Source organism: Zingiber officinale, chromosome 8A (assembly GCF_018446385.1).
Source record: "Zingiber officinale cultivar Zhangliang chromosome 8A, Zo_v1.1, whole genome shotgun sequence".
NCBI classification, from domain to species: Eukaryota; Viridiplantae; Streptophyta; class Magnoliopsida; order Zingiberales; family Zingiberaceae; genus Zingiber; species Zingiber officinale.
In genome coordinates this window covers 3,440,386-3,454,835 of record NC_056000.1, presented here as the reverse complement: position 1 = coordinate 3,454,835, position 14,450 = coordinate 3,440,386, and the positions used below count along the sequence as shown (strand labels likewise).

At 37.7% G+C, this 14,450-nt stretch overlaps 2 protein-coding genes across 4 annotated transcripts; both read right to left on the bottom strand.

The window, feature by feature from the left end:
- Positions 1–764: 764 nt before the first annotated feature.
- On the bottom strand, positions 765–5,149 carry LOC122011959. 3 transcript variants are annotated; one of them, XM_042568399.1, is made up of 7 exons: positions 4,944–5,149; positions 3,613–3,679; positions 3,468–3,529; positions 3,302–3,391; positions 3,099–3,220; positions 1,417–1,492; positions 765–1,228 (listed from the first exon to the last, which is right to left on the bottom strand). In XM_042568399.1, the coding sequence occupies exons 2-7, from the start codon at positions 3,677–3,679 to the stop codon at positions 1,013–1,015; spliced, it is 633 nt and encodes a 210-aa protein (XP_042424333.1). In that variant the 5' UTR covers positions 4,944–5,149; the 3' UTR covers positions 765–1,012. The 3 variants fall into 3 exon arrangements, with proteins under 3 accessions (XP_042424333.1, XP_042424334.1, XP_042424335.1); XM_042568400.1 differs by having other exon boundaries at positions 1,438–1,492; XM_042568401.1 differs by having other exon boundaries at positions 1,456–1,492.
- Positions 5,150–8,693: 3,544 nt separating this feature from the next.
- LOC122011957 lies at positions 8,694–12,343 on the bottom strand. Its single transcript, XM_042568398.1, has 6 exons — positions 12,089–12,343; positions 10,662–11,144; positions 9,461–9,797; positions 9,204–9,281; positions 8,933–8,990; positions 8,694–8,850 (listed from the first exon to the last, which is right to left on the bottom strand). Exons 1-5 carry the CDS (start codon positions 12,094–12,096, stop codon positions 8,940–8,942), a joined length of 957 nt encoding a protein of 318 aa, XP_042424332.1. The 5' UTR covers positions 12,097–12,343; the 3' UTR covers positions 8,694–8,850; positions 8,933–8,939.
- Between the last annotated feature and the right edge of the window lie 2,107 nt (positions 12,344–14,450).

Genomic DNA, 14,450 nt, shown 5'->3' with positions numbered 1-14,450 from the left:
ATTATTAATTGTGAGCATAAGCATTGCACAAAATGGAATCACTAGGTATTTATGGCCTTTTTATAATTGTGAGTGGAATTTGTGATCTATGTAAATTTTTTATCAGCCTAAATCAGAAAGAAAGTGCTTACAATGGATGATTAAAATTTAATATTTTTAATCAACTGTCCATTAAAAAATTATTTATTAATTAATTGAAGCCCTATTTGTAAAATTAAAAACACACTGTACAATTGCCACGGGAGGGAGTGGGTAGCCAGGTAGGCACTACTATCATTGCAGAGCAGAGAGACGAAGTCCGCTAAAAATAACACATATATTTATAAAAAAAACCTCTAAATAAAAAAATATAATTAAATAATATTAAACTTCTGATTATTCGCCCATCATATGTTTTAATTTATTCTAATAATCGATAAAAAAAAATTTATAAAACTGAATTGATTATCTCAGACCTGAATGAGAATATCCCAAAATTAATCAATGAGAATAGAATAATTAAATTTATCATTTTTTTTTTCACTCATCAAGCATCATAATGATGCCAATACAGATTATACGTGACCGATAGAAAAATCTATCATTCAGAATTAGTTTATTCCATGGCATTCAGTTTATTTGTATAATGTTCTGTGGGTGAGGCTCAATGCCAGTTCAGGGAATGTGATTCACTGCTGCATATAATATGAAAACCTGCTGCTTTTCTTTTTTATCATCTGAGCCTCCGCAAGAGGCTCAGCTTCATGGTCAATTAACTCGGCAGCTTGAGCATAAACTTCAAATCTGGAATCGCTAAGATAATTTGTCACCAAGCTGCTAGTAGTTCAACGTAAAACAAAGAACATCACTGCTGCTTTACAAGAAAGTAGTACGGTGGGCAACTAGACTTCCAACAAACAAACAGTGGCCATAGGTTTTCTAGTGGAATGATTTGTCATGCGATTGCAAACCAAACCGAATTGAAAAGATAGCAATTTGCTTTCGAACTTGAGCACCACAAAGCAAACTGTCCTCACTTGGCAAAGTTGCCAAATTGGCGTCGAGGACCACCACCACGTGGCCCTGCTCTTCCTTGCTGCTGCTGTTGCCTTGGTGCAACGTGCCTTTGTGCTGGAGGAATGCTGATTCCATGATTCATCTTCTGATTCATAAACTTCATCCTCTGTTCCTTCATATTGGCAAAGAGCGCATCCAAGGTCTGAGGCCGCTTCTTGGCAACCACCTTATCCTGACATTGCATTAGCATGATATTAGAAGATATGCCCAAGTTCCCTAAATCAAGACATTTGACAAAATACAAGGAATCAATAAATTACAAAAATCTATTGCCAAGATCCACTATCATGAAAAAAAAAACATTATCAGAAGTTCCTGCCAGTATTCTTTAGTTAAAACAGGCATCAAAAGAAATAACTATTTGTTTTCATAAAAAGTTACCTTCCGAATAGAGCTCACATCAGCAACTTTTCTCTGAATTCCTGTAGTCTTGGTCCTGCATAAGTAATTAATTTTTTTAAAAAAAAAAACGAAGTGGTTACAGATTTAAAATATTAACACTGTTTTTTGGCCAGTGAATTATAGCAATGATGAAATATGTAAGAACTTACCATTCTCTCTTAAAACAATTGAGTGTTTAAATAACTATTCAAAACAAAATGATAATGAACAATAAACTGTCAATGCATTGACTAACTCTTCCACCAACTTTCATATATCAGCTCTAAAATATCCTTGTTTGGCCGTTGTCAAGCTTTACAGAAATTGAGGTAGAGTGGAATTTCCGAACACAAACACATCATCTTTCATCACTAAGCAGCAAAACAAAAGGACACCGAAATTGGTTGAAACACCAAATAACCCTTGTCCTGATAAAAGTACCTCGTAAAAAAAGAACTTTCAGAACATTATAATGCTTATCTCATAAAGCAAGCTTGTGTTTAATGGATCCCATATCTACTAAGCCATTCAGATTAGGCTGCTCCAGAGATGGCAACAAGTCTTTCAACCTAGAACACCATTTACATTTACTACACAAAACTTGGAGATGGCAGAAAACCTGGCCTCAGCATAGATGTTACTGAATCAAATATCCACAGAGATCATGTTTACCGTATAGATGGGAAGAGCCCAGATACTCACAAGGAAGAAGACTCACAACAATATATGCCTACAGAGTACAGAGAGGTGATGCCAATGAAATCACTCAATCATTTTAGGAGCTTTAGGAGTATGGAGCCTGAGTGAGCTCCAATATATGCAAAGAAAAATCAATTGGTCTGTACTGTCTCCTTAATATACATCTTGAATGCTCTGTATTTTTGTAGACCAAAACTGTGAACAAGAATTTATGGCAGATTAATCCACTGAGGAAGAAACTAAATAGATCTATACCATCTAACTGATTGCATCTGAAGGACAAACAATCTTTGTAAGTTGCAGCTAATCTGAAAATATTCCATAGGCAAAAATTTGTTCACCCTGTAGGAAAAAAATTACAGACTTGCCATTCTAGTTAAGAAATAAATCCATGTTCTCCCTTGCAAGTTTACACCAACACGGACAGGAGATGACTCTAATGAATGTCTCAATGATATAAACAAGTTACTTTTGGCCTTGACGCTAACCATGAAACACGGCATTTATTTCATTTGCTTAAATTACTTCCCTAGATAGATGTCAATCTTCTCATAATCTGGTCATCATACACCAAATATGTTGAGAAATACTACACTTGGTGCAAAATAATGATCTACAAAGCTATTTTTATCCATCTTTGCCCAAAATGCTCAACAATTTTGAGATGTTGAAGGGGTCAAAAACCAACAATGGTTTATGCAACTGTGGAATGGGCAAACACAGAAGTCCTCAAAGACAACTGTGGAATATCAAACGTGCATTTCAAACCATTTAACAGCTCAGAGTCCAAAAGACAACTGTGGATAACTGCAGAAATTGATAGCAGAAGTGTGGAAGACTTTCTGTGAACATCAAATAAGAACTACATTTACCTGTAAGGAAATTCAAATAAACTAAATCTTGAGAATCTGTAAATAGAAAATATAATGTGAAAGAAGGGGAACAGAAAGTCAAAAAAATACCTTCGTCCATTTTGATTCATCATCCTACTGCGAATGGGCATGCCAACAGACTTCCTTGCCATCTCTGTTGTTACTGGGAACTGATTCCCATGAAAATTTGACCTTCTCGTTGCGAGAACACCCTAAACATCAATTAACTACAAGATATTAATAAATGTATAGGATAGGCAACCTAAGTTGAAAATCAGTTAACTGTTTTATACCTGTCTAATCGATGATCTAGAATCGATGAAGTGCTGTGCCCTGGTGTTACCTTGGGAAGGATTTGTATACTGAAACCCTTGGTTTTTGATCTAAAACAAGGTATTTATCATCAAGTTCAATTATTTGGAAAAAAACAACTTTCTCTAGTAAAGAATAATCACTCACAGGAGGCCTTGGAGGTCTTTTCCCTCTAGCTGCATTTTTCTTTGACATTTTAATAATATCATCTGCGGCAAATATTGGAAGCTGCATTATGACCAAGCTAATCTTACAGAAACCTCAACTGTGATTGAAGAAAGTCATGACATACCCAATGCCATGTCCATCTTCTTCTCAGTCATGGCAATTGCTTCATTTGTTAATGGTTTTGTTGCCATCTGATTATTCAGAATTAGGAATGTAAGCAACAATATCACAATAAAAGCTCTAACCAACTATGAAACTACAAGCCACCCACACAAAATTTCACAAAAATAATTAAACAAAGAAATTTGAAATAATTAAGTGCTCAAACAAAACACCCATGATACAACTCAGAATTGAAAATATGTGAACCCTGATCCTCAATAGCACATGTACTCTTTGCAGCCCTAAAACCCTAACTTCCTAAGAGAGTTCCCATTTAAAAAGCTTATGGAGAAAGAAGCAAATCAGTAAGAATCATAGCCCAAAACCAACTTTAAAGTGAAAGAAAGAAGATAACTACATCCCATCTCAATATTTGATCACAGGTCAACCAAAAACCACATTGTACATATAAAATTCAAGAAACTCATGGCTACACACACAATCTAAGATTCCAAGATAAATCATTGAATGACCTAGGAGGCAAATAGAGATCTAGGATTTCAAAATAGATTCTTACATGACAAACAAACAGCACAGAAGGCTAGTTTTTGCTCTAAACCTATAAATTCAAAAATATTTTGCATTTAAAATTTTCTACAGCATACTAAGTCGGGGATTTTCATCACAGGTAGTCACAATGCAGTTTTAGATCTTAAGGAGAAGAAAAGAGGAAACTAACTCCACAATTAAATCGAGGTCCAATAGAAAACCATGTTGCATGGATAAAAATCAAGAAAGTTGGCTCAAAAAAGAATAGAGAGAAAGAGAGAGAAATAGATGCATCGATTATTCTTTGAGGTGGTAAACCGCCAAATGTCAAAGCTATTATAGGCATCCAAACAAGTACCTTGAGAACAAGAACATAAAGATAATGGCGAAAACAAATTTTATAGAAATCCAAGCCTTATTCAAAGGTGGACACAGATAAATTAAGCTAAGAGAATAATCACTTTAACGAAATTGATCTTGAAATATAAAAGGTTAAAAAAAAGAGACCACAGTAATTACTCATAGATTTATCTCTTGTGCGCCTTGCCTTAAGCAAACAAAAGGAAACAAAAGGAAACTAAAGGGAATTTCAAATAAAGGGAAATAATTCTCAATTGAATAGGTAATTGAACGATATTCAAACTGATCTACTTCTTAGATCATATCCTCTGGGTTTCGAAATCGATTCCTCTATGCGTCGGTCGAACGTACAGCGGAAGAAAAAAAGATGTAAACAAGGCTCAAGAAAATAACACAGAAGAGAAAAGAAATTAATCACATAAAATACGGGAAGAGAAAACAAACCAGATCTGCCGAAATAGAAGATGCTGCGCAAAAGGATTAAAGGGGCCGAAGACGAGAGCGGATTTCTAGCAGTTCCTTGACGAATTAAGGATTCAGAGGGCTTCCGCCGACGAGTTAACGGAGATCAATAATTGGGGATCGAGATAGCGAATTAGGGTTCGCTTACTTCCACGAAGCCAGCCGGGAAGATTACGCCCTATTCCTTCTCCAATGGGGATTTTATTAATTATTAGTGGGTAATTTTTAAAATGACCCAATATTTATTAACTTTTCAAAAAAAACCTTTTAACATTTTACTAATTTTAAACTACCCTATGTTTTATAACCTACTTTTTTTGAAAATAAATAATATCAAAAATATAATTTAACTGAAACTAAGATTGTTCGACTCAGATTATATGATTTTTAATAACATATTAAATCCATTAGTGAAAAAAAAAAAAAAATCTTACTTGGTTCGTAAATTTTTTTCTCGTAGTAAATAAATTTGTAGAGAAAAATAAGAAATAGAATATAAGCAGCTTTAAGACTAATAACTAAGTCGTAAAAAAATAGTGTAGAATGAAACTACTAATCTTGTATTCAATAGCACCAAAAAAAAATTAAATTGTATTAAAAAATATTTAATCATAAACTCATTTAACCTTAAGGTTGCGTTGCGTTGCGTTTGGTAAGGTATAATTTATCTTTAATATAATCCTTATTACATTACAAGATTTTATTTGATTTTTTTTTAACTTGTAATGTAATATAATCTGTTCTCGAATTTTTTTCATTTTCCCATGATAAATCTGAATTTATCCCTTTTTAAACTCTATCAACCTCTGAGCTACTGTCCGAGTAGACTTGAACATGGCTCCGTTCTTGATCACAAGTCTAACTCATGGCATTTGAACAAGCGCCGATCTTCAGGTTGTCTATGACAATTTCTACAGTTTGGTCTTCCAATTTTAAAAGCTTTCTGCTTTTATTTTGTAATGTGAGCTATAGAGTTGAAATTAGTTATTTTTGTTAATTTCTCCCCTTTGCAATGACTAAGAGGATCCTCTCTGTGAGTGGGCATTATTTTGAACACTCTCTCTTTCAATTTTTTTTTTTTTAATTTTTTTTTTAATTGTAAAATTTTTAATATTATTTAAAAAATAGTAAAAGAGATGAGTGAGTGGACGGTGGAACTCATAAATAATGAGTGTTAATGTTAAAAAAGATGTGAGTGAAAGAGATATGTTGTTATAATGAGTATATGACAATGGACCTCATATTTTTTAATGAAATGGTAGATATTATAACGAATTAACGTTGTGGATGCTCTAATAATCTTGTATTTTGTGGTCCAATGTGGGGATGTCCACATTGAGTCCATGTGGGCTCCACCCTTCCCAAAAAGGCGAGAAATATCATCACGAAGTGGTTGTAATAACATTAGCTAATAAAATAAATGATTAGAGTTAATATTGATAGGTGGGGACATGGAGAGACATTGTAGAACGGCAAAGTAACCACCATTGCAACAGATGAATTTAAAGATTGTCATTACATACAAAAAACTATTAAAGAGAGATAATTATTCAGAGAAAGATATTTGATAAGGTATGTTGTAAGTGGATTTAAAGGTGATGTGATGGTTAAAATTAAAATAAGATGGTAGTCCAGGTTAGAATGGATGCATATGAATGGATTATTCAATCTGAGACTCAACTCCACACTTAGTGTTATGGCTCTCAGAGTAAAAGTCAATCGATCCAGTAGTCGATCAGATTAAAGGGGCTCAGATCCCCACTCTTTGAGCATAAGTCTCTTTGAATAAGGTCGACCACTCCTAAGGACCGATCGGACTGGGAGGACTCATTGTTCCATTTAATGTTAAGATATATAAGATAAACTCGAACTATTCTAGTATCGGTGGGGCAAACGGGACCTAATGCCTTATCCTCCAAAGTATTTTCTCAACACAAAGCAAAGGCAATATCTAGTCAATATCTCCCAACATATGTGAGCCAGAATGAGATCTAGTTGAACTTCCAGATCCTAGTTCAGGGACAGGTCTTATTACATATGACTCCTCGGTCTAAAGTATCGGACAGACCTAGGGCTGAACTCCTCACTTTCTAGCAAAAGCACTCTTCATATATAGTCGATCGGACTCAGTGTCGCTCGGACCTACAAGATAGGTCATTACTTATAAGATATTTAACATCAGTCTATTGGCATATAGCCAACTGGAACTATGTCTAGTCGAATTTATGAGATTCAACTCCCCATTTTTATTAGTCTCCTATTACACATATCCGGTCAAATATGAATCCGGTCGGACTACCTCCAGGGGATAATATTATCAAAGAATTATAATAATCAATTAAAGAACAACAGCTATCCACTAGAGAATATTCTGATATATGACACATACAGACAATGAAACCTTCTTATGAGAATGACTGTATATCTCCTTTTATTACTTTAGAGGTTACAAGAAATTGCTCATATACATATAACAGAAGATTCCTCGAAAGGAAATTGTACACTTTCCATTATCCGACATCTTCTGGCAACAAATTTCCTTATCGCTTTATTATTGTGGAGGTTATGAGATGTTATATAAAAAGAAGTCCTTTCAGTCGGCGAGATATGTAATACACACTAAGCCAACTTTAAATCATGCATTCGCATTTTACTGTGGATCTTTTCCACTTTTCGCTTAGTCACCTATTCACTTGAACGTCAGAGGACCTGCGCTAGGGGCTCCTTCCCTGATTTTCTCCCTAACTTCTTATTTGCTCTTTCGAGTGTGCGTAGAAAGAAGTCGAAAGGAGTGTCTAGCGTCACCGTTCTTTTCTAACAGAGTCATCTCCCAGACAACATCAAAAATCACCTGTCTAACACGTCATTTTCACTATTTTCAGACAGGATTAGTACTCGTACAATTAGCTATTTTTATTTTAAGATTTTTCACTCATGTAATCATTGAAGGGCATTGCTGGGACAAGACCGATGCTCTAATCGGGTGTCGATCTTGAGCAAGAAAATCCGTCTACCCATTACGGAGAGCACAACAAGAAGCATTAGACCGAACAACATTTATAGGGTATTTAAAGGAGTACTAGTTTCTCTTTATATTTTCTTAATTATTGATAAAAACTAATTTAAAAATATGCATTGACTATTCAGAAAATATATTGCCTATCATTGAGGCCTTCTATCTAGTCCCGTATGTTTTAAGAAATTTAATCATATCTTTATATTAAATTTAAATATTTTTGTGACTATTAAAATTTCAAAAACGCCGTACTTCATGATTGGATGTGTAAGATCATAAAATGTGGCATCTTTACCCTCGGGACAACAAAGTCGTGGCCTCGTGGGTCAGACTTAGTTCAAGACTAATTGCGAACGGTAAAGTATTGTGAGAGATTTTTGACCTCCATATAATTTATTCCGATTTTATAAGATCGAATTTATCAATTTTAAAATTAATCGAGTGGGAATGCTTGAGTATATGATGTCAATAAAAAAAAAACAAAGCGACACCAGGAGATCAATTTGGACAGATTTGACCCTCGCAAAGCAGCACTTGTGCTGGAGACCATCTTCATCACACAATGTAGCAATTTAGTCACAGTTTGAGAACACCAGCTGTCCCTCTTGCCGTGTGTTTCTTCCCATCCAACTTTATGAATCAAACAATATAATATTTATGGGAGAAATGAACCTTGACCATAAAAAAAAAATCAAATATTAATTTTGAACATATTATAATCACGGCAAAAGACTCTCAAGTCAACTTAATTGAAACTTTCATCTCTCTCATTGAAGGATGAGATCTGTACAAGAGCAAGGGAGATGAAGGATCGCATGATCTTCATCTTTGCCAAAAATAAAAACTGTAACAGAAGGGGGAGAAAATTCAAGACTGCAAAATAAAAGTGAAAAAAGGGGAGCAATGTCAGTTGAGCTATGGAAGGCACGAAAGAGACTGAGATTCCACCACTCACCACTACGTTACTCTGAGTCACTGTTTAAGCTCTCCATGGCCCTCAGTCCAAGTTTCTTCTGCAAACAACAGATCAAGGCACCATTAGAGACTAAATTAAACATATGTAAGTCAATATATTAGATCTGGCCAAGTCAGAATGAAAGAAAAAGATGGCAGAAACTATTAAACTATATTAACTGAGACGATCAATGCAACCACACCCACTGCCAAAAGTAAATGTCTTGCATCAGATAGTACCAGGTTGAGAATATTAAAAGTTAAAAGGATACCTTCTTCGCAGACTTCTTCTCCCTCACTTCATATCTAGCTCTAGTCAAGTCTGAAAGCCACATCCCTGGAAAGCAATACTGCCGAAACAAAATGGAACAAAAAAAAACAAGTAAATCACACTACTGATTTTTTATATGTAGTTCAGAAATTTTCTTTAAATCTCTGAATCATATAATAATAAAATGATGCAAAACACCACTACTGTCTACTGAGGTAAAGAAACTACGGATCAAGTAAGATGAATTATAGTATATACCTGGAGAGCTTTTTCGATGTTCTTGGGCCTTTTCTTGGGTCTGTGGGGTAGCTTTGTCCCTTTCATGGCAAGGAAGTCATCTTCCTTCTCCTTCCTGGAGAGGGAGATGTAAATCCTCGGCCACTCAAAGTTATCAAGATTTATCTTCTCTCCTGCACTGCCCATCTCTCTCTCAATTGGACGTTTTGATGATTCAGTGTTCACATAAACACCTGCTGCTGCTGCTGCGCAGCCATTCTGAGCAGCCATGGCCGTCGGCTTCTGAGCGTTCTCAGGCAGGACTCTCGGAGATCTCTTCCCAGATAGAGTCAGGTCGCTGGATCCATCTTTAATGTTCCTGATCATGGGATATAATGGACAAAAAGAGGTATTTAGATGAAACAAAGCAAGATGGGAAGGACTCTGAGGTATTAACTTCGATGCCACTCGAAACGTAATGGCGAGTAATGTTTATAACTTATAGAGAGAAACAGTAGCACCTTGATTTAAGGCAAAGAATATGAGTAATTCTAAAAAGATGACATATTTTCAAGTAATAAAAATCAAATGAAAGGGAAAGAAATGCATTATGGTGGGACAACAAAAAACACGCTTTGGTACAACAGAAGCATTCGGAGGTGGTCATGCTTCACATGAAACTATAAAAGAAAAAGGTTTTATTGGAAACATTCTCATTAAAGTTTAACCTATCAAGTATAAGATTGTCATATTGAAACTGGAAAGGACTGCGCATGTAGGCACTTAACAGGACTGAGTCTCACAATTCTATCCACAAAACCAAGATCTCACTAGAGGAGAATTGGTCAATTTCATACAAATAAGAGACAAGTTCTTAATTATCAACTAAATATCAAGATGAGATCTTACACAATTTTTAGGATATCGTCATCATCATCAAAGCAGGGCAATATACATGCGTCAAACATTGAGTTTAAACTCATAATTTGACAAATAGCCTCGTTCTAATAGTTTTAAGAAAAACAAATAAACTTGTTCACTTTTGATCTAACTGTAGGTTAAAAAACAAAGATAAAAATGATGCACGAGACAGACACGATTTTACAATTTAGATCCAGAAAGCACCAAAATGTTGATTTTTCCAAGATTTTGCTTCACCTCTCTATTGGGAAAACATCAATGAAAACGAAGCTTAGAAGAATGAGAAAAGGAAAAAACAAGAGGATGATAAGAAATGACATACTTATTTTTTAGTGAACGGTGATTGGCGTCTCTGGTGTACAAGTCAGAAGGCGGAGGGGGCATCGCAGCCGACAACACCGATCTCCGCTGGATTTTGTGCCTTGAGTTGGCGGAAGATTCGTCCCCAGCCGACCGGTCGTCGGCCCTCGAGCCACGGGACCTCTTATTTTGACCCCACTGGAGAAGACCAGTGCCGCCTACGTCGGCGCCGAACCCATTTACCCCAAAGCGATGGTGATTGTTCTGAGCCTTCGTGGAGGATGGCCGTTGGTCGCATTGCGCTAGTAAGGGTTCCGAAGGGAAGGAGTGGTGGCAGTCTGATGTTGGGGAGGGATCCGCCGACCCCGACGCCGATCGCGATCGTGGAAGTGATTTGCCTTCGGAGGCAACGTAGTCCGGAATCGCATCCTCTTCTTTGCAGGTTCGCAGTGATAGCTTCTTTCCATTGCTGAGGAGGAGGACGTCGGGGCTCACTTTCTGGTATCTGCGCGATCAAGATTCGATGAAAAGGTTGTCTAACACCTCAGTAGATCTTATAAAATCTTAAAAGGAAAGATAGCGAAAAAATAAAATGGGGATAAGAACACCTTAACACTGAAAACTTTTTGCCTCGATTTGTTGCTAAAAATCGATGGCGTTCGTCAAGAAAAAAATGTGAGAAAGGCACAAGATCAGGGACGAGAGAAGAGGAGAAGGAAATTGTATCAGCAGTAAGTAGAACAAAATGTCAACGAAGAGCAGCAACAAGCGGAGTGAATCGTGGCGGCCAGATTTCATTCGGTGGCTGAAGAAAGTAGTTCACCATGAAGAAGTCGAGAATTTCGGAAGAGAAGGATAAATGGAAACTAAAAATAAAAATGAGAAAAGGGATCGGACATGGAAACGACTAATCTTTCAGGGAAGATACAAAACAACAAAGAGCTGCAGCGCAATCGATCCTCGTCCACTGGACTCGGGCCATCGCTCGTTTTCTCGTCCTCTCAACCAGAACGATGAAGGCAAAGAGTACACCCATGCGAAGAAAGAGCGTAACGAAGACCTTAAGATAGCTTAGAATCACGAACTGATCCAAACAAAAGTAGAAATTTTTTTTTATCAGACTATAGATCCTCCATCCAAGAGATATTTGACGAGCAGTAACTCGAAAATCTCGCGAAAAAACAGAAGGATCAAATGTGCAAAAGAAAAATCCTAAATAACAACAGATGAGAACCATTCGGGTAAAGCCGGACTACAAGCTACAGATCAAAGTAACAGAGGCGATCATGAAGCAGAAAAGATCACGGTCCGCATCCATCACCACCTGCACGCTGCACCGCCCATCGATCTCGAACGCGGCAGGCCTCAGGAGAAGCAATCGAAGTAAAAAATTGGTCCAAATTGCAACAAGTACCAGACGCACAGACGAAGGACAAGATCCACACAAACCTCATCATGCCCAAGTGCGGAATTGCGATCCGAGGACAAATTTCCACCAACTCATCGAACAAATCTCAGGCTTATCTATGCAGAGCACACACGTCAATGGCGATGCTGGAGATCTAGCAGTAGACTCCTTCCCAATCGAGTTCGCGTCTCGAGGAGCGATTCTCGTGACTGAGGAGAAAATTAGCAGAGAGAGGGAGGGAGGGGGAGAGGGCCGAGAGGCTTAACGGGAAGGAGAGAAACTAATAATAATGGGGGAAGAAAAGAGCGGCCTTTTGGGGTGGAGTAGAACTAGAGAACCAGTCTCTTCCATACAAACCCGTATATGTTTGCTATTTTCAAATCAGATCCTGTCGTGGGAGTTTTAGTAAATAACCCGCAAGAAAAAGGGCCTAATAAATATTAGTCAAAATGTATTACATTTAAGTGGGTCATCAACTTGTTAATTCAAATTTCTCCTTTAATTTTAATAAGTTTAACATGAAGATTAATATCATAATTAATAATAATTTGTCATTTTTTATGGTAATAATTTATCATTTCCGAACTTATTGACGAGGAGATTTGTTTTTCCTAAATTCAATCGATCAATTCACTAGAATCATTTTCATGACAATCGGTTCAATCAATTGAAAAAACTCGATTCGGTTCAACCTAGATCCGCCGACTCGCCGTTGCAGGAGGTCAGCATCGCCTTACGACTGGGCGTCGCTGTCGTCGCCGTCATCATCGTCATCGTGTTCTCCTTCACCTCCTGGCGCTCTTCTATGCCAGGTTTTGCCACCACGGGCTCCTCGCCGCCGCCGACATATCGATTCTCCCCCTCCGACAGTCCTCCGGCATCGACGATGCCTCCATCTTTTCTCTCCCCTTCTTCCGATTCATAAATACATCGAGAATTATGGCCTTTGTGTCATCTTCAATCACCGATGGCGCGACGTCAACCCGGCGGATTTGCTTTCTCTGAGCGCAGATATGCTCAGCAGTGTTTCGAGCAAAAGATTTAGTGAGGAGAACTTCAACTTGGAGGTCCTAAAGGAGTCAAAATTCATCTAGAAAACAGAGCAGTAGACAAAATTTCTCCAACGGGTGAACATGATTAAGAAGGAGATGGAAAATAAGGTATTACTAGAGCTCAAAGGCAGGCAAATCAGTGGTTCCTTTCATCTCTGTAGCTGATTTGAACTAGAGAGCTTCGATCTGCTCTGGCACAAGATCGATGTTGGATGATCCTGTTTGGGAGATGTGGAGATGGTCCGTTGGGTAGCTGGCGTGACTGCTGACTTGGAGAAGATTTTGAGCGGTGAAGGAGGGAACGCTTGGCCTTCCTTTCCTGGAACCGTGGCTGTGTTACTTCGATCCTAGCACTTTGAGACTCGGGTTTTTTCCCTGAAAATATAGTAAGAAATAGGCTCAACAGTAGATTTAGGAGGTACGTGGGAGATGGGCGAGGGGAACTTACCTTGGCCCGGGGGTGCCCTTGAGTTGGCCCGGGGGCGCCCTCAAGTTAACGTTGAAATTTTAGTGGAAAGAGATTAAGGCCAAGTGAAATCTGAAGAAGAAAAACAGTTGAATGTAATAAGTCTAATTGATGTGTAATGTGTTATGGTAAAAGATAAAATGCTTGTCCTCAGCGTTTTTGTTATACCCGACTCAAGGTCATCACGAGGGAGATAAATCGCAGTATCCGAGCGAGCATGTGACGGACAGGGTATAATACGGGGATAGGAGATTTATTCCCCAGCTGCCCCGAGAATCGACCATGTGACCTCATTGTGGCAACACCCGCCACATACCAACTCGGATGACCCGCCGGGTCTAATTGATGTGTAATGTGTGCGTACCTCCGAGGTGGAGAGAGACTCTTTTTTATATTACCTCCTGTAACATTTACAATCATGAGACAGTAAGAAATATTTGGTGTCAGAAGTAGTTGGGTAATGAAAAGTGTACAGTATTGCATGTGTACAGTTATCCTCCGAAAAATCTTCTTGTGAGGAATGTATGCATCGTTTGTCAAGTTATCATGATAGAAGCTGTTGTCGCCCTCGTGAGAAGACTCCATTGAATGCATACGTTAAAATTGAGGAATATTCTCTAACAAATGTCTGTTATTTTCTGACAAGTTGTTGCGTTATCTCTTGATTATATCTCAGACGAACCTTTAGCCAACCATCTTCACGACATACTTGGTAGATTACATTGGTATATTCATATACAAGCGGAATGCCAAGTTTCATAAGGACGATCAGACCATACATCGCACGGTTATATATGATGTAGCCGCAAACCTACTTTTGAGATGAATAAGGAATCAAGCCCCCTAGGTTCGACCAATCTTATGCTCGACCAGCCGACCACAGGA